Raw genomic sequence first — 23607 nt, forward strand, 5'->3', positions numbered from 1 at the left:
CATATGCTAGAGTAGAGCAAATGAAGTAATTTCCTTTTGTGACTGAGCATGCATTATACAGGAGCTTAATCCTGTTTCAATCTTGATTGGGAGATTCCATAAATCTCTTTAAATTCCATGGTGATGTTTCTCCTTGTAGGTCAATATGTGTGTCCTTCAAGTCCCTGAAGATGGTGTGGGTGTGCCCAGTCTGGTCAGGAACAACGCGTCACTGCTGATTGCCCAGCTGGGATCGACAGAGGCCAACCTCTGGGTAAAACAAATTGACAAGAATGCAAAGACAGAGAGTCAGCGGACATCCTCAAAGAAGTCCTCAAAGGGCCAGGACAGTCAGACCAAAGCCGCAGCAATGGCTGCCGAACCCAGCGACCCAACGATAGTGACACTGGTCAAGTTTGTCAAGCTCCACGCCCAGCTGAGGCGGCTGGCCAAGCCGGGGCTCAAGACCATAGAGAGCCCAACGGCCATTCCTGAGCAGTGCACCCAGGTGCAGTTCACCCTGTCCTCCAAGGTGTCCTCAGAGTTCGGAATGGACCCCATGGACTCCAAACCCAGCTCTCTGCGCAGGAAGCGCAGGATGTCCGTCCACATGCCGCGCTCCTGGATCATGGCAGAGAGCGGGATGGAGGAGATCTCCATCAAGCTGGGCCGCCAGGGGGGTGACATTCCGCTCCCAAAGATCCGACTCCCGGGCAGTGGCAAGAAAGGGGACAAGCACTCCGACAAGAAGCAGACTCAGGGGGCAAAGAAGACACCCGACACATCTTCTCTTGGGAAGGAGGGAACTGCCAAGCGGAAGAAAAGAGAGAGGTTCAGTTCAGGTGGCAGTGCTCTGGAAAAACTTGCTGATAGCAAAGAGAGAGGTTTGGACTTCTGTATTCATATCAACAGCTTCTGGTCTCACCTGCCCACTCCTCCTCAACCAAAGAAAGAATCTGTGTTCCAAGGGTAAGGATCACATGCATAACCATACATGTATTTCGTCACATACCTGTATGCTTTGTCAACATTGTTGAATTACAATTATACTCATATCTAATTTTCTAGTGTAAAAAGCAATCACTCATCTTGAGCGTAGTAGCTATAGCAGGGATTCTACTTAGACAATATAAGCAGTAAGTATAAGCATACAGTACATGCATACATTCACACTGTTCAGGGTTTGTGGCCAGGGTTATCCTGTGTTTAAAGCGTTTCATGCACCTTGACACCTAAAAAGAAAGAGTGAAAAACTCACTTGGTTATCATTTCATGTAACAGTATTCAGAGACAAATGTTCAGCTCTTTCGGTAGATGCTGTTTTCAACTGCTGACATGTGGCAGGCTCTTTATTTCTCAGTGCTGTCTCGTAATGTCTTTGACTCCTCCACCCATCGCAGCACCGACACCAATCTACTGACCACCGCCTCACCAGCCCTTGACGAGTGGCTGCGAGCCATGACAGGCCTCACCAACTCTGTCGGGGACATCAGCGACGCCAGGCACTGTCGCAGCTGTGCCATCATGGCCTGCATCATGGCGGAGGCTGACGACAGTGTGGAGAAAAACCAACCATTGACTAAGGTATGGTAGAGATGAGGTGGATTGCTGATTGAGGTTAAAGGTCATAGTCCTTTTGCTCACAACCTCACTGATTGTTTGATGTTCCATGTGCAGTCTTCATGTTTTATCCGTGTGCCAATATTTCTGATTTGCCAATGATAAGTTTTAAATATCTGTAAAACATGTTGCCGTCTCCCTCAGAAAGTCAACATTTTTACGTCATGAAGATGGCTGCAGCATCAAGAGAATATGAACAAAAATTTACTGGTTTGAATTTTCATTGCACTCCTGCTTAGCTAATACCCTCTAAAATGTGATGTTTGATATGCTTTGTCATGCACTATACTATATTATGTGCACTACAAAATGCATAATTAGCTCAAGTGTATTCTTATTCACTCAGGCCTTTGGCCTCAAAATAGAATTGCATATATGGGCTAGTTCTGTATTTAGAGTGCATATAGTCTGGAAAAGTGTATGGCAGAGCATACACTTCTATATGGGTCATATATTTCGTGAGTATACCAAGTCATGAATAATTTGGGCCTGGAAGACAATTTGAATTCAAAGTGGAGAACCATATTGATCAAATGAGAAAGTCACTTATCAGTTTTATGGAAATGTCTAGTAATTCTTAATGATATGAAATCCTGAACAAATAGATGTACAATGTCATGTGTGATTGTCAGGTCAGGGCAGTCTTGTCAAGCAATCCTCTGGTTCGTACAAGCTGTGCTGTCGATACTTGAAGAGGATACAAAAGGCAAAATTGATATATTGCAGCAAATGCTGCTAGATTTCCAATGCTCTCCATCCTTTAAATTTTCATGACTCAGAGTAAGCAGACAAAGTGGTCAGCTCTCTCGGATGCCATTCAGAAGGATCTGTCCTGTCAGCTGATGAGCATCCTCTGGCGATACCTGTCGGCAGCAGACTGGCAGAAAATAGAGGACATTGTGACGGGAGAGGACCTCCCTGCGCTGTCCACCCTGGAGAGTGGGGTCACCACCCTCATCCGGCAGTGGAAGGTCACCCTCTCTCTCATCAACCCACATGTGTCAAGGTTCCCGCAGCAGGTGGCCATCTACAAATCCCCGGAGGAGCGAGGCCTGCTCATGGAGGACGAGATGTGGACACCCAGGCAGATCAGCGAGGACCCGACTTCCGATGTGCTGGCCTCGGCTGGTCACACAGGTGACAGCGAGCAGATGGACCCAACTATGCTGTCTCTGTACTCCGACCGAATTGGTGTAGGGCTGCAGAAGAGCATCTATGAGGAGTTCTCCGGGAGGGTGCGGCCCAGTGCCTCAGACTTCCTCAAGGAGTTCTCCAGTAGACAGCGGGAGCGGGAAGTGAGTGGGGACTCGGCCACACGCTACAGATCCCTCACCAACACCAGCACGGCCACAGTCGGGTCTGCATCTGCAACCTCTGCAAGAAATAAGAGGAGAGGATACAAGACCCTGGAAGAGGAAGAGAAGCAGAATATGTTCAGTCAGGAGTCCAGCTACTGCAGTGAAGAGATCACTGATGACTTGGAGAAATCCCACACAGTGGACATCGATGATGATGCACAACAAGATCAGGGTCCAATGGGAACACTAGAGATTGAGCTCGAACCTGAAAATGATGAGGGTTCTCCCGACGTGATTTCAGAAGCAAAGACCAGCCCAGTGGTCACTCCAACAGTCACCCAGTATGGAGAAGAGGACACACTCTTCAGGCCATTGCTGGTAAACCTCGGCCTGCACAAGAAGAAATCCTCACAGCCCCTGGCCAAGATGATCCAAACAGTGGGTCAAGTCTCCTTTCAATTCCGGCTGGACCAGTTCCGCGTCGTCATCACCAAGTCTAGTCCTAAGCACCAGAGGAAGTATTCCCAGAGGAGTGACAATCAGGGTCCACGCACTCCAGACACACCAGCCTTCCAGTGCAAAGGCATCCACTATCGAGCCATGATGAGAGAGACTATACCCTCAGAGAAGAGTGAGTCCATCTTTGGGACAGCGCCCTCAACGTTCTTCAGTGGTAGCAGCAGCATCGAGATCTGTGTTGACATCCATGTGGAATCCGTTATGCAAGTTATCAACATGGCCATCCTGAGATTACTGAGTCAGGTATGCGTATTCTTCAATTCTCCCTTTAATATCAAAAACGACTGCAAAAACTCAAACGGCAGCAGCACTATTTAATTGTCATAAAAATCTTTCAACAATGCTCTACCAGTGCACAGCTTGAGCTCTACTTGATCATACACAAAGAAAACATGGAGCACTATCTCTGTCTCTAAACTACTATAGTTTTGAAGAATTTCTTGGCAATATCATTGTTCTGTGTTGAGGAAAGAAATATCAACTCTTAAGCTCTGATTTTTTTTTTATGCCTCCGCCACGAAGTGGTGCCAGAGGCATTATGTTTTCGGGTTGTCCGTCCGTCCGTATGTCCTTACGTCCGTACGTCCGCTTTCGTTTACGCGATAACTTGAGTAATATTTACTGGAATTTTACCAAACTTGGTCCAAGTATGAAGTATGATGGGGCAATTATTTGATTAGATTTTGGGTGAAATCGGCAAAAGGTCAAGGTCAAATCATGAAATTGTATCCGTTTATGCGATAACTCAAGACTGGATAGAGCAAATTTCACCAAACTTTGTTGGAGGATGATGTATGATGGGACAATTACTTGATTAGTTTTTCAGTGAAATCGGACAGAGGTCAAAGGTCAAAGATCAAGGTCAAATCCTAAAATTTATCTGTTTATGTGATAACTCAAAACTGGATGAAGCAGCTTTCACCAAACTTGGTCCAAGGATGATGTATGATAGGACAATTAGTTGAGTAGATTTTAGTGACATTGGCAAGAGGTTAAAGGTCAAAAGGTCAAGGTCAAATGCTACAAATGTTGCAATTTCCCCCATAGCTATGCAATGCCCGAAGGCATTTTCTTGAAACATGGTGTGGACATGTACTACTGCGTAAAGATTCTCCAGAGAGAGTTTCATGTCATAAGGTCAAAGGTCAAAAGGTCAAAGGTTAGGTGAAAATGTTGCAATATCACTTTTCTCGCAAATGGTTTAATATATCTTCGTGGAACTTGGTACATACGCATGTACTGACTGGCAGGGATTATCTAGGGAATTTAGGGGTCATGGGTCAATAGTCAGGGGTCAAAGGTCAAGGTCAACTCCTCAAAATTTTACTATGTCCCTCATATACTAGTATATGCAATGCTTGCATTATTAGTTTCAAAACTTAATACATGCATTGCTTAATGGAGATTCTCTGGGAAATTTCCAGCCAGAAGGTCAAAGGTCAAAGGTTAAGGGTCAAAGGCCAGGTTTCAATGCCCCCCCTCCAAAAAAAAAAAAAAAATAATAATAATAATAAAATAATAAATCCATTTTGTACCGTCATTACACTCTTTCTTCTTACCTTGGAAATTACTCAATGCATAAACTTATAAAAAGGTCTGTCAGAATTCAAGTAAAAATTCTCAATTCCCCAAATATGTGTACCTGCACTCTTAGAAAATTAAAGCAAACCCAGTTCAAGACATTTCTGACAAACCTGTCATTTCAATATTTTGCCAGTTATGTGAAACTGTCATGGATCACACATTGTGAAGACATTGTACTATACGCCTATTGGGAGAATCATGCATTATGGCAGAGGCATCAGTCGCCATAGGGACATTTCTAGTTTCTTTTTGAAGTGGCAATGTTTTAGTCATGATAAAAAAGGAAACATTAGGCATGATTACTGCATATACACTTTACCCATGCCTGCTGCACAGTAACTCTGCGTTACCAGAAGTGCACATTTTTGGTAGTGGACACCGAAAGTGTGATCCTACTTGACCTCTTTTTGCTGGACGTGGGTGTGTAAGATTACCTCATTTATTTGCATGTAGCATACTGCCAGCATATGGACCTGACCGCTGGCGATGAACTGTTTGCATTTATATGTGATAGAGAACTGGTCATTTATTTGCCTATGAAAGTGGAGCATATCATGTGAGTGTCCAGTGTGATTTGCATGGAAGTCCCAGAAAAATTACTGATAATGTCACAGTGATTATTCAGTAAACTGGTCAAAATGTTAATGTATGCTGCCAATGATAGAGTCAGAGGAAGGCGATGTGCAATTTAATCAAAAATTGGACACCATTGATTTATTGTGACATTACTGTATATCAGTAAATAATTGGCTCCTTATGCAAACTTTCCAGTAGAATGCTGGACTGTATACAAGCTGGGCAGGAGTGTTGTTTTACATTGCAGTACACATACAGCTGCTGTACAGGAATTCAGTGTGTCCTGTATTTTGATGCAGAATGACAAAAGTAATCACCAGAAAGCATTATTCATAATTGGTTGGTTCTAGTGGTGAAGAGTTAGATAAATCACTACTCAAAAGCAAATGTTTATTCATTTTTGTTTATTTGATTGTTTAGATCTGTTGAAGACACATTTTCTGGGTACATCAATATAGTAAAAAATGCAATTGCCTATCAGTCAACTTGTCTTCGGCTGTTTGGTCTGATAGATAAACCAGTTCAGGAGTTGTGATTCTGAATGACATTGAAAGGGGGAATCTTGCCAGCAAGATACTGCCAAGAAATCTTAGTTGATTTTAAATAGGTTGAATATGAAATATGTTCCAGATGAAGGAAAAAAAAGGAGGGAGGAAAGCATCAAGTAGACCTCATTAACTGAGGCGTGTCATTCATTTGTCACAAATTCCTCTCTGACAGGTCATCCAAATGGTAGAGAACTTTCAGCACGCCAAGACAGACCTCCGCCTGAAGCAGTATGTTTCCAGCATGCCACAGGGCGAGGGCAGCATCGCCGACCTCCCCTCCCGGGGAATCGAGCGGCAAGCGCGGCACTCGTCCCGGAGCGGCAAAGTCTATGCGGCCGCACTGGGTGGCCCTGGCAAGCACCGTGGCAGCTCGCAGCGGAGCCGCAACATCACCTTCAGTAAGGAGCATGACACCAGCAGCGTCTATTCAGTTGCCGACTCCTTTGATTCCAGCAGGGCTGACAGCGACAGCATCCCAAAGTGTTGGCAGACCATGTACCACCTGATCAATTTGTACTCGGTGGTCAATGAGCCTGTCAATGTCGCCACCACCCATGTGTTTGTGAACCCCCTGTTCACCATGAGTCGACCAGAGGGGGCAGTCGCCATGGAGACAGGCCACGACCTGGGGCTTGGCCTCCCACAAGACAGGTAATGAAGGAGACACTGCAGGATCTTACAAAAAAAATATGATGTCATCTTTGATTATGTAATAACAGTCTCTTTCAAGCAGGCATGGAATTAGCAAACATGTGATAAGTGACATTTTCCGCACAGTTAGAATTTGTTGTATATTGCAAGCATGTACTGTTCCTTGCATCTGCTTTAGTTATGTTGAAAGGAGGCTGTTTGAGAGCAACACAAGCTTGCAAATGTAGATAAGCCATGAAATGTTTCATTACTAGGTTGTTGGAAAAGAAACATCCATGAAATGTAATAAATTACAGAAATGGTCTATTAAGCAAGTGCTGGTAATCCTGAAATCCTTTTGCTCCTGTCTTCCTGCGTAGGGTACACTTCAGTTGCTTTTAACCCTAAAAGGGTCGGGGGGGGGGGGGGGGAGAGGAATCCATCCCCCTCATCATTTCGTGCAATGATTCTGCAACATGAGAAGGCCTCGTCATGTGAGGCCTCTTGACTTTTTTTTTCAAGTCTCGTGCAACTATTGAGACCCAATTCACATCATTACAAAGCTACACTCATTTTTGTAACTGCATTGTTGTGCGTGTTGCACCTTTGTAAATACCCTCCAATGCACTGCATCTCCGCAAAAACACTCACCTGTGCACTATTTGTATGATATACTGCCCCTTCAATGAGGCTGTGGCCTTGCAGGAAGCCTCTAGGTGTGAAAGGGTTAGCACTGTCCAAAATTCATGGAGTAATAGCCCTTTGCGGGTTCTCAAATGACAACAATATGCGAGTCTGGGCTTTAATGCTGTTTACAGTGACATGTACTATTTCAGCATTTATGAGCTTCTCTTGTGTATATGTGTGTGCGCATGTATAACCACAGAGAAACACTGGCCATGGGTGGTGGTGCAGTGGATGATATGGAGTTCAAGGAGGCCAATGGGGAGGATGCGGGCCAGTCCGGGCCCAGCATCGAGGGCCTGGAGGTCTCACTGATCGGGACCGTGCTGGTGGAAGAGGTCTGTCTCCTAGCCCAGCTGGCTGGCCTCCACCTGGAGGCAGAAACCTCCTATGTCACAGGGAGCTTCTCTCTCCAACAGACACTCCCCATGCAGGGTGGGCATGCTTTTCTCTGCCATAGCCATACTTTAAGCTTGTATGTACCCAGATACTAAGCTATAAACTTGCCAAAGTATTTTCATTAGCAGTAGTTCCCCAACCATGCTGAAATATAAGAGACTCTGTATTATTATTATTATCATAAATAATTGTCTGTTGGACAGACTACTCAGGCTCAACAATGCTTCTATTATTGTAGCTGTAAGGGCACTCTGATACAATAGGGATTATGGAGAGTTGATAATTTCTTTTCACTGAGTTAGTTAGACACCTGTGCCAATCGATGAATAAAGCACATTAAAGGTAAAAGAGCTGATGTTACATGCTCTTGACTGTGCTTGTATTACATATGCATATATGTATGCTAGTCTTCCAGTAAGTGCTTTTCGATGCAGGCCTTCGCTTTCTTCCATGTTCCCGGAAAGTCCTCCATTTGTCCTGTCAATCAAACTCTGCTCTGTTTTTATACTGATATCTTCAAATATGACTATGGATAGGAGGAGTTGAAAAGTGAAGCTCTATGTTTTCCTCAGAGAAAAAGTTTTTATCAGTCACAACTGTTAATGAATGTTTGACTCGCATGTCTACCTGTAGAATCATTCTTAGTGAATTGCTCCTGTTCACACAGGTTATGTTCCAGCAGCATTGTGGAGAACATTCCCTTCCATTGGAGCATCCCTGCAAACTACAGCAGTGACCCTGATCCTGTCCGAAAAGGCCAAGAAAGACTTCTTGTAAGTGCATTGTACAATCTTATACCTCATGAGGAATGGTACCCACAACATTCCATCTTCCATTATTGCTATGTGCGGCAAATATATTGTCTTAGGAGTACAGAAATTGTTCAAAAATCAATGGGGACAATCTGCATTCGTTTTAGAACTAAACGTTTCCATTGGGGTATGTTTCTTTATAATTACAGTCAACGTAGCATATTATGTCATTGTACCACATACAGTCTGTAAAGCTTGATATATTGAAGGTTTGGTCCATGGGACAATATGTCTCCTGTATAAGGCAAGAGAATAACCCTTTTATTTCATGAGATAATAAGATTATTGGGTAAATATGCTAAGAATTCACATTTTTCAGTGAAATTGACATGTAGTATTGATTGTTTAACTTTTTTTTATTATTCAATATTCCACATTTCATACAATTTTATATTCCATTAGATTTCAAGAGAGAAGAACAACACAACAATAGTCAATCTGAGATGGAAATAAACAAATATATAAGCAAATGTGAATAACATATAATAGGAGGAATGTGCTAGAAAGCAGGAGCTTATAGAATGTAGGCTCCGAAGTATTGATATCAAAAGTTGCTTCAATTTATGAGGATGAAAAATGATGAAACAAACAGAAACAATATGTCGATTATGTAATAAAGTTATGTAATGCATTTCAAAATTATATGGTGTTCATGATTAAACCCAAGGTAACAAAGCTAAATAACAATTTGGTCAAACAAGCATTTGGTGTGAATTCTTCAGTTAGATGATAAATCTTTTTATTTGGACACTAAAAGTGATCAGAATTCCCCGAATTGTCTTTATATTACTTGCATCAAATTTGTAATCCCTGTTACCTCGTTAGCACCATAGCAACACTGACCATCGACAAGCCCCAGTCCACCATTTCAGTGTCCGGCAGCCTTGACCACCAGAACCAGGCCTCTCTGGCCACTGGGGTGGACGAGGTGAACCTGACAGTGCCCATGAACCTAGCCCTGCTCAGTGCCGTGGTGGCCCGCAGCAGCAAGAAGCTGGCCCAGCGCATCCACCAGCTCAAGCAGACCCAGAAGAGCTACAGGTGAGGGGGAAGGCAGTGGTTAAAACTAACCACCACGGAAGTGCTGACTGTTGTCAAATTGGTTGTATTTCACTGTCAGATTGGCCATGATGTATATGATAGCTGATTTGTGGTGAATGACAGTCGGTTGTTGTATTACTGGTATCAATGTTCCTTCGATTCTGTTTCTTATTCTGTCGTATAACACAATACCAAGGGGAGATCATAGCCTCCAAGTTGTTGATCCAGTCCAGGGCAGCTTCACTTGGTTTAGCTAGTTCTGTAAACCCTCCTTGTAACTTCCAAATGTGGCAGTATGATGTAATGCAGGGTTACTAGTAGTTGGGATGGATAATAGTCTTTTATTTTTAATTTTCCATTCATTGCTGTTATCAAATACTGGTATGATGTGCTTTGAATGAAATGGTAAAATTTTTTATTAGTGAGGTCAGAAAATTAACAGGATGGTAGATTGGATAAGGATACATCCGTCAGCTTACAGATCAAGTGGTCAAGAACTCCTGACAACGTTGCAACCGTATTATAAACATCTACAATCAGAAATTAGCCTCACCGCAAGCTTACATTTAGGTCAAGATTTTGAGCCAGATTCCTGTCACAGTTGTATGTCATAATCCTGAATGCATCTGTATTGTGTACAATGTATTGCGAGTAGCTTCTTGCTACATAATGGCGAGTTTCTCACACAGTGAATACACATATGCCCAAAATGTGACTGCCAGCGCACTTGGCTCTCACCAAGAGTGTGTTACAGTGTGAACAATCCTCTCTTTTCTTGTAGAACATTATAGCTAATAACATTTCACACTATTTGTGAAGTTCACATCAGTTGTCTCTATGTGAGGAAATGTCTTTATAATCACCAATATAACATGCATTGTTGTAGACCAACTCAAGAGGAGCCCTTGATTGCAGCAGCACCATCAAAGCCAAGCCTGACGGGCAGTCGGATGGATGAGACGTGGCCTCCGGACCGGGCTGAAGCCAGCTGGACACTGAACGGAGTGACCAGAGTAAAGGCGGTCATTCTACAGGCATCTGTTCTCCCACAGCTTCAAGCCCAGTACACCGTAAGAGCTTTCGAAAACATCTCTGGTATTAGGCCATGGGTTACTCTCAAGACTTGTTTTGTTCTTTGTCTTCCAATGTTATAATGAAAATCAACATTCTTGCTGGAAACTGCATCACTGCTTTTCATTTGTGCAAAGTAAATCACCATATATGACGAGTGGAATGAAGGGAAAAAATCAAGTTGATTGCGCTGTACAAGGAAACTTACAGAAGAAGTACTCCTTGATAGATTGATGGTAATGGTGAGGTGTGAAAAATGATTTCGTGATGTCACCTTATGCTTGGAAATTCTTTGAATTTCTTCTTGCAGATTGACAACACATCAGGCACAATCTCATGGAGTGAGGAGGGAACATTTGCAGCTGATATCGCTGAACATTCCTTCAAATTCATCTCTACGGTAAGTGCTATCCTAATTCAGATTTGTATTTTGAGTGGTATCTTACTTCAATTCCTTTTTTATTTTTAATCAGTCGTTAAAGACATGTTCTAATTTACTTTACGTGTTCTAATCTACTTTACATTCTTGTAACAAGTACAGTCTAGGAAGGTTTGTTTATTTAACTGTTTTACCCAGCTGTAGTACTGCCCAACATCAAACATACATGCTAGATGTGAACATAATTAGAAGCATTTTTTTTTCTTTCATTGATATCATGCTGACTTGTCTCAATTTGGCCTTTGACTACAATGATATTGTTATCAACACACCATTTCAAATGGTGAGAAGTCAGCTTCTTTGTCCATGAAATGCTGATAATATCAGTAGTGCCCATGTGCGAATAGTTGTCTAGGTAATCGATAGTTGACATGAAGTGAAATATGTCCTAACAGGTATGGAGATGACTCTAATCAGTGGCTCGTGACACTTTATGGGGTTGACCCAGTCTGGCAGATAATGACAAACAGGGGTTGCAAAATGCATGTCTCCATTATCCCGTTGCGATGACATATTCATGGCAGTGTTAATGTATAGACTGACATGTATTTTGTAGACTTTGCAATTCAGCTGCTATGGTGAGTAATTATGCTAAACTTGTTTTGCATACATCCAGCCTACAGCAAATATTTACTCAAAAGTTGATCATTTAGAGAAAATGGAAAGGAAAGAAATTCCGCTGTTACATAATTTTGCGCAGTATTCATTATTCAAATGTATGAAATGAAAGTGAAAGTATCCTACTTGCATCGTTGATCTCCGGAAGTTTGAAAGGAGCGAGGGGACATACTTGGAGGGAAAAAAACAAAACAAAGTTTTTGTGAATAGTACGGAAGATGTTCATCATCATGGTAGTTTTTGTGTTGCAACCACCTGTGGTCCAATCTGAGGTCTGTCGACTTCCTCAATTTGGACAAATATCTTTTGGTTTGTGTAGAGGCACCAAATTAGTTTTGCTTCAGTTTGCAGATGAGCCCGACATTGTTTGTTTTTGGAGTGAAGCAAATCTCAAAATATGTTGTCCATCAATTCAGGGTGGCAAGATATGTTCTAAAGCGCAGAGAATCATTCTAAAGGTAAAGATCCTCTTATAAATGCCACTGCTGTCAAATGTATCGCTCTGCACTCTCCTAATGGAACTATGTGGGAAGTTGAAATGTGGTGGCACATGGCCAGCCCAGCATACTCGTCACACACCGTACATGTATGCCCTGATCTACACAAAGCTCAATTCATGAGTGAGGTTCACACAAGGTTTCTTATCTCTAAGATTAACTTGAAGTTTTATACTGGGATGAAAAGCTTTTAGTTTCCAGCTACTGCACATCTCCACACAATACCTAATCTTTAGGATTATCTGAAAACTTTCGAGCAAGAGTCCGAGAGGATGATTAAAACACAGAACCAGAAGAAATACATAAATGAAGCACTGGTGATAAAGCAAGTTATGTGCGATGATAAATTAGCATACAACACGCACTGGAGGTTGACCCAGGAGCTAAAACTATGGGGGAATAGTGGTCATGCTGGATTTCAAATTACAATTGTAGTTGATTGTCATGTGCACATGGCACTAAACTATTGATAGGGACCCGCCAATGTCTCAGGGATGAAGCTTAAACACTGAGATGTCTTGTGGTTCTGATCATTGACTTATCTTTGAAATTGCTAACCTTCAAGTGCATCCACATTGTGCTAAACTACAATCTAATCATTAGAATTTTAACTTTGAGTTAATCTTAAAGATTAGAAATGTCGTGTGAACCTGACTATTGGGAGCTCCATGATCAAGATGAATCTGCATATAAGTAGTTTAATAGCAGAGATGGCTTTTGTCGGTACATGCACTGGGGATCTTGGCTATACTCAGAAGAGATGAAAAAGAAGATAGATAAACCGGTGAATAGATACAGAAAAGTAGATTAACATATAAACACATACACGTGTAGATAGATATATAGATAGATTTATATTATGATAAGTAGATAGATTCATGTAGATAGACTGTTGTACAAAGAAATATACATACTGTTAGTAGCTGTCACCTGATTTTCTTCATTGACAGTGTTCACCATCAATATTTGTTATTTTGTTTTATGAACAGCACTGTATTTATATGTGAAAAACTTACACCAAAACTCTTACCCTATGTGATTTTTCATTTATTTCTTTGGTTTTCTTTTTTTCAAAATCTGATTATCATTTTCTTTTAGTTTGGTCTCAGACAGCATGTCTGAAAGTCTGAAACTGATCTTTGAGCAGATTTGTTTTTTCCTCTTATCTCTTAAGATCTTGAAAGCATACATCTTTTATCAACATTAGGAAAAAATAAATCCATGGATATAAGCTGAACCACTTGGAATGGTACTTTTTATGAGTTTCATCATTTCATTAGTGCTCTATATACAGTGTAGGTGGTATCATGGTTGGTATGGCCTTTATCTGCACTCGGAACCTTGCAATTTGCTGATTTAACTTTGCCAATTGATGAATAGCAAGTCAGCTCTTGCTACACATGTCATGTGAAGGAGTTCCAGCAACTCTGCTCATTGCGGGTGGACAGTCAGCTCTGTCAGAAATTTCATATAATGATTTTCATTTTTTTTTTTTGGGGGGGGGGATGAGATCTCTGTCAAATATTTTCTGCTGAACATATCAGGCCATGTTAGGGCACAATTAGCATCATTACTATATTGAAGGGAAACTAGATGTGATCTTTTCTGTTTTTGTTTGTTTGTTTGTTTGTTGTTGATGTTTTTTTGTTTTTGTTTTTGTTTTTTTTTTGGGGGGGGGGCAACCCAGACACGATACCAGAAGTTGCAGTAGGCAATTCAAATCCATCACAGTTTTGATTCAGGGAAGACAGATTGATGCAGGTTATGTTACATAAGAGGAGATGATTTGATAGAGTATTCCATTTAAACAAGCAAAGTGTGCTTGGACTGAATATTCTGCACAGGCAAAGTAACCATCTAATCTCAAGGACTTGATTTCATCTGCAGGTGACACCACTAGTTAATTGCATGCATTATGTGCGCATCAGATCTTTGGAAGCAACTCTAAATTACTGTCAGACATTTTGATTCCTTGCGTGGCAGGTGCCATCAGCGGAGTTTGGCTCACCGGCCAAGATCTCCTTTCCCGGGATCCACGTGAAGGGGCGGTACGGACCCTACGACGCCCAGAACGAGAGCAGCTCCACCACCACCACCACGGCGAGCTCGAGGGCAGCCGGCCCCAACAACATCATGGAGACGGCGGTGGAGATCCAGGCCTTCCAGCACACTCTGTCTCCTGACCTCATCAACCATCTCATCACCGTGCAGAAGGTCATCCTCAAGGTGAGGCGGAGGATGGCAATCAAAGTCAGATGCAGTCGAAAGAAACCCCCCCAAAAAAAAAAGAAAAAAAGAAAAAAAAAGAAAGACATGGAGGGACTAGTCTTCACATCCCTCTGGAACAAGATATGAGCAAGCTTTAGATATGTGATGCAGACATTAAGACGTTTGCATTGACTGTTCTCTCTTCTGCATCATGTTACAAAGTAGCTTTAGATTTCGTGAAGATGCAGCCTACACAGTGCCCCCATATGTCATTCATTACGTGTAAAATTTCTCTCATCAAGTGGCTCTTTGTGTTGTAAATTTGAGCGAACGCTAAAATGGCCCAGAACCATCACAAGAACTCGAGCAACATGAGACTGATTTTGATAAGCGGTCTTGTGCATGCACAGAACATTTTTTTTTCCTATTAACAGTCGCCTCACAGATCGAAAGCTCCCTAATCGCACTGTATAAAAACTTGATAGATAAGAATTTAATGCCTGAAGTACTCTGTTTCATAATCCCCACAGATATACTGAAACTTGTTTTTAAGGAAGGTGATTACTGTGTGATCTTGTTGACCTAAGTTATTAAGACTGAAATCAATCAAACATACCAATGAAAAGACAACAATAGGGGAGTTATGGAATGATAAATTCTCCTTTTTTTGTTTGAGTCACAATCATCTACAATGTATGTAAATTAGATGACATGATAATGTCATTGTCTTTGTAGTCTCCAACTGGCTTGTGAACAAATTTCCGGAAGTACAGTGTAAATGTAACTTACAATGTGGTCCAGCTTTTGATGAAGAAATTAGATGAAGTGCTCATCAGAGCTCCTGAAAAGAGTGTGGGTTCAAATTGGTTACATTGTTCTACAGGATTTTTATTTTTTTGGCAGAGTCTTACATGCTTGTGATTACAAATTGCTACAATCCATCAATCTTCCCATTTGAAGGCAGGGCAAAGGGCAGTATGAATATTCATCAGAGAGTTATTGAAGTTGTGATTCAACTGAGTTGAACAGTGAATTCAGCATTATACAGTGTGTGTGCTAGACTCCCGTCACAGCCTTTTAGTAGCTTCTTTTTCCTATGTGTTATCAATGCTGTATTTTTTTCCCCCACAGGAGCTGAATAACATGGTGAGGGGGATCCAGCAGACACACTGGCCAGTGTCCGAGTCCTCCAAGACCAAGTTAGCGCCCTCAACGCCAACACCTGACCGAATCACGTACAGCATGCAAGTCAGGCTTGAGGTAAGGCATGTGTGTGAAATAGTGTTAGACACCAAATTGTCACTTTCTATAAATGTCTAATTCATGCATCCATATCTGTTTTATTCCTTTCGCACAGTATGTTCTCCACTTTGTCTGGTTATGTCTTATGTCTGTATTTTTATTGTCGCTAAGAGTATTGTGCAGCGCTGGGATGCTGGTTACAACAGTGGCAAGATCCTCACGGAGAAAAATTTTAAAACTGAAGAAAGCCGTACTGGGTAGATAATAACTGTCATAATGTCATTCATTATATTGTACTTTGTGTTTGGAACAGGGCATCCAAGTGACAGCCACCAGTCCCACAGCCAGTGCAGTGAGGTTTGAGACCGGGGTGGTGGAACTGGAGTTCTCCAACAGACCTCAGCCACAGACTGAGGACGGGGTGGATGGAGAGGAGGAGGGTAAGCATGTTATCCAGGAGAGTTTCTGTTTCTCAAAGACTTTAAGTCAATCTTAAAAGTTGAGATCAACTTAGAATTATTGTATACATGCCATGTGTGTCTTCTACGATATTCTAACTTCCAAATGAAAACAAAATGTTTGGAGACTTTTGCCAGCAGCCATTAATATACAAAATGAAGTATGGGACAGAGGAATTTTCTGTAGATTTTGATAACAGTTTGAAGTGGATTCTGTCAACATTAAGTAAAACTGAACAGAGAAACCAATGGCATACCATTTTGATCTTAATTTTTAGGATTGATGACTTTAGAGTGGACTAGAATGCTCATCTTTCACCCTTTTCCAGTTGTTTCAAATAACTACTCCGGAAGAGTGAATATAAGTCATATTAGTGAGATATACCATTATTCATGTGATCATCACAGTTGATTGAAAGTTTCTCCGATTCAAGCCCCAAGTTTTCTGTATCAGCTACAATATATGAATAGCAGCTAGCTGTAGAATATCATCAAATTTCCAATATATTGGAATGACTTGCTGTTGGGTAAAGCTGTCGAAAATCCACTTACGCAAGTATATGATAGCTTTCTTCTAACATGTTGTGTCTGTTTTAGCTGTCATGTTAATCAATTATGTCTGGCACCACTTTTTAAGCTATAAGCACATTTGCGTAGGGACACATTACTCACAACTTGCAAGTCTGTGTTTCCAAGTTATGCTTGCTTGCGTACCAGCCAACACAAAATGTCCACAAAGAGAAGCTTCTGACCTCTTTATTGCTCTGCCCTGCAGTCATCCCAGGCAGCGGGATGCGGATGTTTGCCAAGGCCCTCATCGAGTTCAACCTCAGCCTCGGCACCCTAGTCAAGAACCCAGTCTTCATTGAAGCCGACCCAGAGTTCCATGAATTGGCCTACTTCAAGACCAAGATAGGACTCAGAAACACGGTCAAGGTAAGCTTTCTCATTTTTGAGTTGCATGTTATTCTGTATACGGCATATATTTTGCGGGGTCTTTATTTTTGCAAATATCGTTAGTCGAATACTATTCATGAATTTCACAACACGCAAATATATAGACTCTGATCCTGACATGCAATATAATTGCGGTGAATGCGCGTGCATTTCTCTCTTTATTGCTGTACTCCACGATTGCAAAATTAACCACTGCGCGAAATTATTTGGAAGTCCCGATTTGAAGAAAAAAAAATCGGACTCACTAAATGTATGGCATGTACAGTACTTTTCATCAGTAACCCGTGAATTGTTGTCAAAGTTAGTGAGGCTTACTCATTGAATGTACATCAGTCAGTAATACTGTAAAAGTGGAAATTTTTTGCGGTGTGGGAATTTTTGCGCATTTTGCGCAACCAGAACTAGTGCGAAAATAAAAGCACGCGAATATTTTTGCATGCCATATTGTCCTTTACTTCATGTCCTGTGTTCGCGGAATTAAAAACACGCGAAATTCATCTTACCCGGTAGAGCGTGAAATTATCCACTTTTACAGTAGATGTCTGAACTCAAAGAGTATTGAGGAAGTTTGTCACTGTTATGGTTATGTGTTTTCTTCTGATGCACAATAATCCATCTGCATTTCACAATGTGAATTTGTTGCATTACATGAATTTGATTTGAACAAATCCAACAGGCAGATATGTATGGCAGCAACATCAAATTTTAGAGATGCTTATACTCTTAAGTCAGATGGCACATACCAGCTGTCAATTTGTGTTTACGTGCACTTTGTGCTGCATCATTCATTGCTATCAGGATGCAGAAAAGTAGTGAGCACATACCAGCTAGCTTTGGAATCATGATCGTCATATCAACAGTGCATGATTCAGAACACATGAACTGTGTTGATGAGCTTGTGTTACTGTGTCTACCCATGCACACGCACACATACACAACAAACAAGGCACACATGTCATACAGGGGCCCCAGAAACTTTTCTCATTGACCTCTGATAGTGATTTTTTTCACACATACACCGAATTTATGCATCATGGTCAAAGATGAGTATGATGAAAAGAAAATTAATGAAATGTTCACATTAAATTTATATGTCATGTTTACATTTTTAATCTTTTTAAACAGGACACATCAGGGGATATGAAAGAAGGTAAAGACACCCTCCTCATCACTCTAAACAGACCCATGCTATTTGTGCAGTCCAGTGCAGCTGACAGAGGTACGTAGCTCAAGGATGCATGCCTCATAATCCCAGGAAGCTCTGAAGTTGAACGTTCATTCTATTTCGTCATGGCCTGGAAATTGAAAATATGGTTACTTTTATCCTTAATCTTCTTTTTCGCATCACCTCAAATTAGTTTGTATTATTTAGATGCTTGTGTTCAAAGGCAAAAATGACTTGAATTCGAAACTGCATTAGTATTGGAAGACTGTAACAGAAAAATTGATGCAAGGAATTGCTGATGATGCAAATACATTTGTTCAAAATTAAAAGGAAACATTCATCTTTGTATTGTAAAGTTGGTATAAAGAGAATGTACAACTGCTGTAAGTGAGCTGTGCACTCAGAACTCATAACCACATGAGTGAAGACAACTGCAGCCTATTCAGGATCTTGTAGGTACATTGATGTTGCCAGGACTAAAAGGTATAACGAACATGACATAAAAACCTGGCCCCTTTGGAAATTTAAGACTTGCCTGGTAGTAAAACATGTTCTATTAATATTGAGATTGAGCGACTATGCCGTATCTTTTAACAAACATTGCAAGATAGTCTCCCAACAAGAATATGAGCAATATTTTTTTTTTTATGACACTCATGGTCAGCTGTGCTGCTGTGGTTGAGCTACAAGTCCTCCTACGACCAGTGGGTGGAGCAGTGGCAGACAATGGCCCAGGACGACACCCAGCAGCTGGGCGTGGTCACGGGGACCATGGAGGTACCAGCCCTGCCCCTGATTGGGACCCAGGAGGGCCCGGACTCCACCCTGTTCCTACAGCTGACTGTGACAGAGATGGGGATCTGTATCCCAATTCTTCCTTCAATGCAGGTGAGTTTTTCTTCTGGTGACAGTCACACATGAGAATTTATGTAGGGATTCTCCTTTCTTCCATAATAGAATTAAAAAAAAAGAAAATCATGCAGAGCTACCACAGATGATGATAAAAAAAGAAAATAATGTTTAATGCAGTACTGTCAATTATAATATTGTGAAGAAAGAAGTAAGGAACATTAAAACAAATCATACAGTGCTATGAAACATGATATTAGGAATGTACAGATGTATGTCAAAGGAATCATGTAGTTCTACTGAACATGATATTGAGAAAGAAATAAAGTTATATTTAAACAAATCATGCAGTGCTAATTAAACATAGCATTAGAATAAATCAGTGCTGTTGGGCATTATTTTGAAGAAAGAAAGCAAGTTACAGCAAATCATGCAGTGCTGCCAAACATGATATTGAGAAAAAGAAAATAGAAAAAGGCTGCACCAATTAATGTAAATGTAAGTTCACGCAGTGTGTCCAAACATTGTGTAGAGAAAAAGATAAAAAGAAGGAAAAGGCTCCACACCTTAATGGTTCAAGAAACAAAATCATGCCATGCATTCATATGTGATATTAAGAAAAGACAGAAAGTTTCTAGAAGACTCGTCTAAATATTCACGATTTTCATATCCCACCAGACATTAAGATTTGAGTGACATATCAGTGTATATGTACGTATTTGTGCCATTGCAATGACAGCAGAACCAAGGGGTGAGCATGGCGCGGGCCGACGTTGAGTGTCACTCCGCCCTGGTCCTTACCCTGGAGAGCTCCCTTATCAGTGCCTGCTACAGCAGCTCACTGGTCACCCGCGGCTCCTTCCACACCATCTGCCTCCGCCTCACCGAAGACTTCCAGATGGCCATGGATGACTGGCGTCCGTCGTCCTATGAGAACATCATGAACTCATGTGAGGCATTTTCATATGCAAAGGAGTTTCATGTCACAGATGTATTTCAAGCCCTCTTTTCCATTTCATTTCTTTTTCCATCCCCTGTTATCGGAATTTGTTAATCTGTTCTTTTCCTTTCTTCCTCAGTTTACCCATATTTTTTTCTTTTTTCTTGCCTTTAAATATGTTTTGACTTGTAAATTCCACCCCTCCAGTTCTCAGTAGATACTGAAGAAACATTGTAACTTACAAGAGTGACAACTGCAGGTCATAGTTTTGCGACATTCAGTGAGCTTACACATTTGCCTGTTGATAATGTTGCTACTATCATTGCAAATAAACTACAGCTATCATATAGGACTTCACCTTTGTCAACAATATCTGTAAATGCCATAATAGGGCTCTCCCTGACAATGTATTGCCTCAACAGGGATAGCCCTATATGCATGCATTGATTTGTGAAAGGGAATGATGTACCAGAAGTTTTCATTATATCATATGTACAAAGGAAAGAGAAATATTCTGTATGCCCATTAATTTGTAAAATATTCATTTTCATTACATATTTCTGTCGTAGGTGTCATTCCACAAGGGACCTATGAGGTGTGTTCCAGTGCAAAAAGCAATCAAGGTAAAGGCTTGTCATAGCCTGTCTCGATCAGTAAATATTATTTCAGATTGATTTTTAAATTCTGTGGTAGTTTTGAACTTTTATACGTTTTTAGCACTGTGTTGAGAAGATATTAATCACTTTATTCTGAAAGTTTGTTTGACCAAATCTTCACGTCTCTTTGCAATGAATGTTTGCTTGTCAGTTTATCTTAAAGCATTTCCAATGGACATCATTCAAGTAACTTCATGAACCACGCAAAAAAGATATTATAGGTATCACCTGTAATGATGGATGTCTCCCTTTCCCCTTAAAATTGAAAACTTACATTAAAAAAAACTTTGTCTTTTAGATTACCATATTTCAGAGTAATGACCTACCTATAGGCCATATATTCTCCAGAAAAGATATCTCTATGTCTTGCGATTTGGATGATGATTTTGCAGGTGCTTAAAATTGCAATCAAAAGCCCCAATCATTGATTAAGCAGTATTTGCGAACCCTTTTCAAGGAGCAAAATTGCTGATTTCTTACCTTGTTAAACAATTTATATTCTATGTTTGATACAGAGAGTAGTTAAATTGTGTTTAGTTCATTTTGCACTTACCTTTAAAAAGAACTTAATATACCATGCAAGGTGTGGTGTTTACAGTATTCCATAAATGCACAATTCAGAAATGACACGGAGATGGAAAAAAAAATGTTGTTTTTGTCTTTTTTCACACACTTGTTGCATCACTTTGACCTTCATCAGATCTACGTCAGGTGACTGTGGGACAGTGGAGGCTGAACTTCAAGTGGCGCATGGAGGGTATCGACGTCCAGTTTGACCCCTCCATCGGCAACCAGCTGACGGCCCTTGCAAACACACTGACCGCCCTCACAGGGGCGGACGACGACATTGCCGACCTGACCTCGGTCAATGAACAGCAGGAGGTCAGCTCAGCAGATGCCCTGTCAGATCAGGTAAGGGTGAATGTTTGATTTGACATCAGATTTCTGTCTCTTGGAGATGGATAAGTGTATCACTGTATTTGGTTGATTTTGATATTTAGACTAGTCAATAAACAAACTCTACTATCTTATACTGTGATTTAAATAGAGGTTGTTTCTGAAAGCTTCAAAGCTCTTCTTAGGCTTTGCTGACCTCTCATGCACGTAAACTTCATTTTAAGCATATTAACTACGTCCTCAAGTTAAAAGAAAAAGAAATTGAAATAATTAAAAATCCATTAATTTGAATAGCTTAGTGAACAAACCAATTGCATGAACAGGTTAATTTGTTCAGGTAGTCCATATTTTGGTGCAAATGTGAATATCAGGTTATGGAATACTTTATAAAATGCATAAAGTACTTTTGCCTTTTACAACTAACTACCTGTTGTTATAAGCAAATCTTGAAAGGTTTGTTGCGAGGCATAAGAGCATTTTCCTTGTACCTTTACGAAGTCCAGCATCCTTCAGAGTTTTGCCAGGATGTCGTTTGATGAAGCATCCTGTGAACATTCGAAAGCAGAAGGTTGCTAATGTAGGTTTCAACTGCCCTCTTGTCCTCACACAGGAAGTGACCCCATTGAAGAGGCCGACGACCCTGAAGATCAATCGCCACGACGAGAAGAGGAAGTCTAAGGCCATCATGCAGGAGATCAACGAACAGGCCAAGGTGGTCAGCGACCTCAGGTTAGTCTTTGCAGACCTCATGAAGAATGGAATTCAACTGTCTGTCAGGAAATTGCAATCTGAAAGATGTCCACTAGGTCAACATCTGGTTTGCTACATATCCAGACTAGCTCTACATTGTTTCATTGCGTGACCTTGTTTGTTGCATGTAACTCTCAAATTGTGTGTGATCAGTGGCAGAAACATTGGGCAGTGCCTACAGTGAGCAATTTGTTTCATCTGTACCATGTACACTGTAACAGCACCAAAAAAGTTGCGATTAAGAATTGAAAGCTTCAGTCATTTATAACGCTGTCAGTTTACCTGTGGAGGTGCTTCTGTTTGTGGTGTAATACACAGCCAGCGGTGTCCCTCTCAAACGTGAATTGGTGCTTTTTGGTTAAAGAAAGTGAATGTCTCCCCATCTTTAATGTGAATGGCAATAAAACCCATCCAGCTGCGTAGTCACAATGCAATGTGAGGGTGTAACCTGATGTATTGAACTGCAGAAATAATGAAAAATCATGAATGCCTGCATGTGCCTACTCTCATTCACATGATGAGCTTTTTGACATTCTTTATAGCAGATGAAGAGCAGGACACTTTTGTAGTGGAATTATGAAAAGTTACTGAAGTAACAGTTACCTTACAAACAAAACAATCATTTACATGTGATTGACTGTTAGCTAACTGTGGCAGTGTTCACTAGAATTAATTCATCCTGCAATTAGGGAGGAAGAGTGTTTTCTGGAAGGAGATTTTATTGTAACTTGTGTAATCCAACAGCCCCATTTAGATTCACACACTTTTTTTCTATTCTCTCTTCCCCTTCAACATAGAAATGAAACAGTGAGCCGAGGGTTTTAGACCAACCTCAAAGAAAAAGCTTTTTCAAAGCCCTTCTGTGATTTTTGCAATGTCCTGTGGTGTATGTAGACAGTCTTGTATGGTATAGTGTCTAATGAGATAAATATATTTATATTCCACATACTAAGAATGTTGCAATAGGATTGGTCCAGAGCTGATCACGTGATGAAGCGTAGTTTTGCCCATCACATCACCTGAGAAGAAAAGTTCGTTACACTCTATGTTGATAGCCCCTTTTGTTTCGCTGATCTCCACACAGTCTACACAGTCCTAAAGCAAGATGAGTACGCGCGAAATAAAAGTGCGTTGCACTGTGGACTATCATGTGACCTAGGTCACTTGATA

The 23607-nt window shown here is 41.0% G+C and overlaps 1 protein-coding gene across 1 annotated transcript in view; it reads left to right on the plus strand.

Annotated features, from left to right (window-relative positions):
- Positions 1-23607, plus strand: part of LOC139733094 (bridge-like lipid transfer protein family member 1) — a 92718-nt gene that overhangs the window by 45585 nt on the left and 23526 nt on the right. Inside the window, exons 24-42 of the mRNA XM_071643937.1 lie at positions 140-948; positions 1380-1563; positions 2379-3659; positions 6297-6775; positions 7641-7873; positions 8505-8610; positions 9475-9690; positions 10577-10760; positions 11072-11161; positions 14299-14541; positions 15655-15783; positions 16079-16205; positions 16999-17159; positions 18306-18399; positions 19010-19233; positions 19934-20144; positions 20704-20757; positions 21491-21702; positions 22298-22416. Of these exons, the coding sequence (XP_071500038.1) occupies positions 140-948; positions 1380-1563; positions 2379-3659; positions 6297-6775; positions 7641-7873; positions 8505-8610; positions 9475-9690; positions 10577-10760; positions 11072-11161; positions 14299-14541; positions 15655-15783; positions 16079-16205; positions 16999-17159; positions 18306-18399; positions 19010-19233; positions 19934-20144; positions 20704-20757; positions 21491-21702; positions 22298-22416 (5156 nt within the window). The remainder of the gene's footprint in view (positions 1-139; positions 949-1379; positions 1564-2378; positions 3660-6296; positions 6776-7640; positions 7874-8504; positions 8611-9474; positions 9691-10576; positions 10761-11071; positions 11162-14298; positions 14542-15654; positions 15784-16078; positions 16206-16998; positions 17160-18305; positions 18400-19009; positions 19234-19933; positions 20145-20703; positions 20758-21490; positions 21703-22297; positions 22417-23607) is intronic.

The sequence above is a fragment of the Diadema antillarum genome, unplaced genomic scaffold, assembly GCF_040938485.1.
Source record: "Diadema antillarum isolate AM-2024a unplaced genomic scaffold, OU_Dant_1.0 seq00000460_RagTag, whole genome shotgun sequence".
NCBI classification, from domain to species: domain Eukaryota; kingdom Metazoa; phylum Echinodermata; class Echinoidea; order Diadematoida; family Diadematidae; genus Diadema; species Diadema antillarum.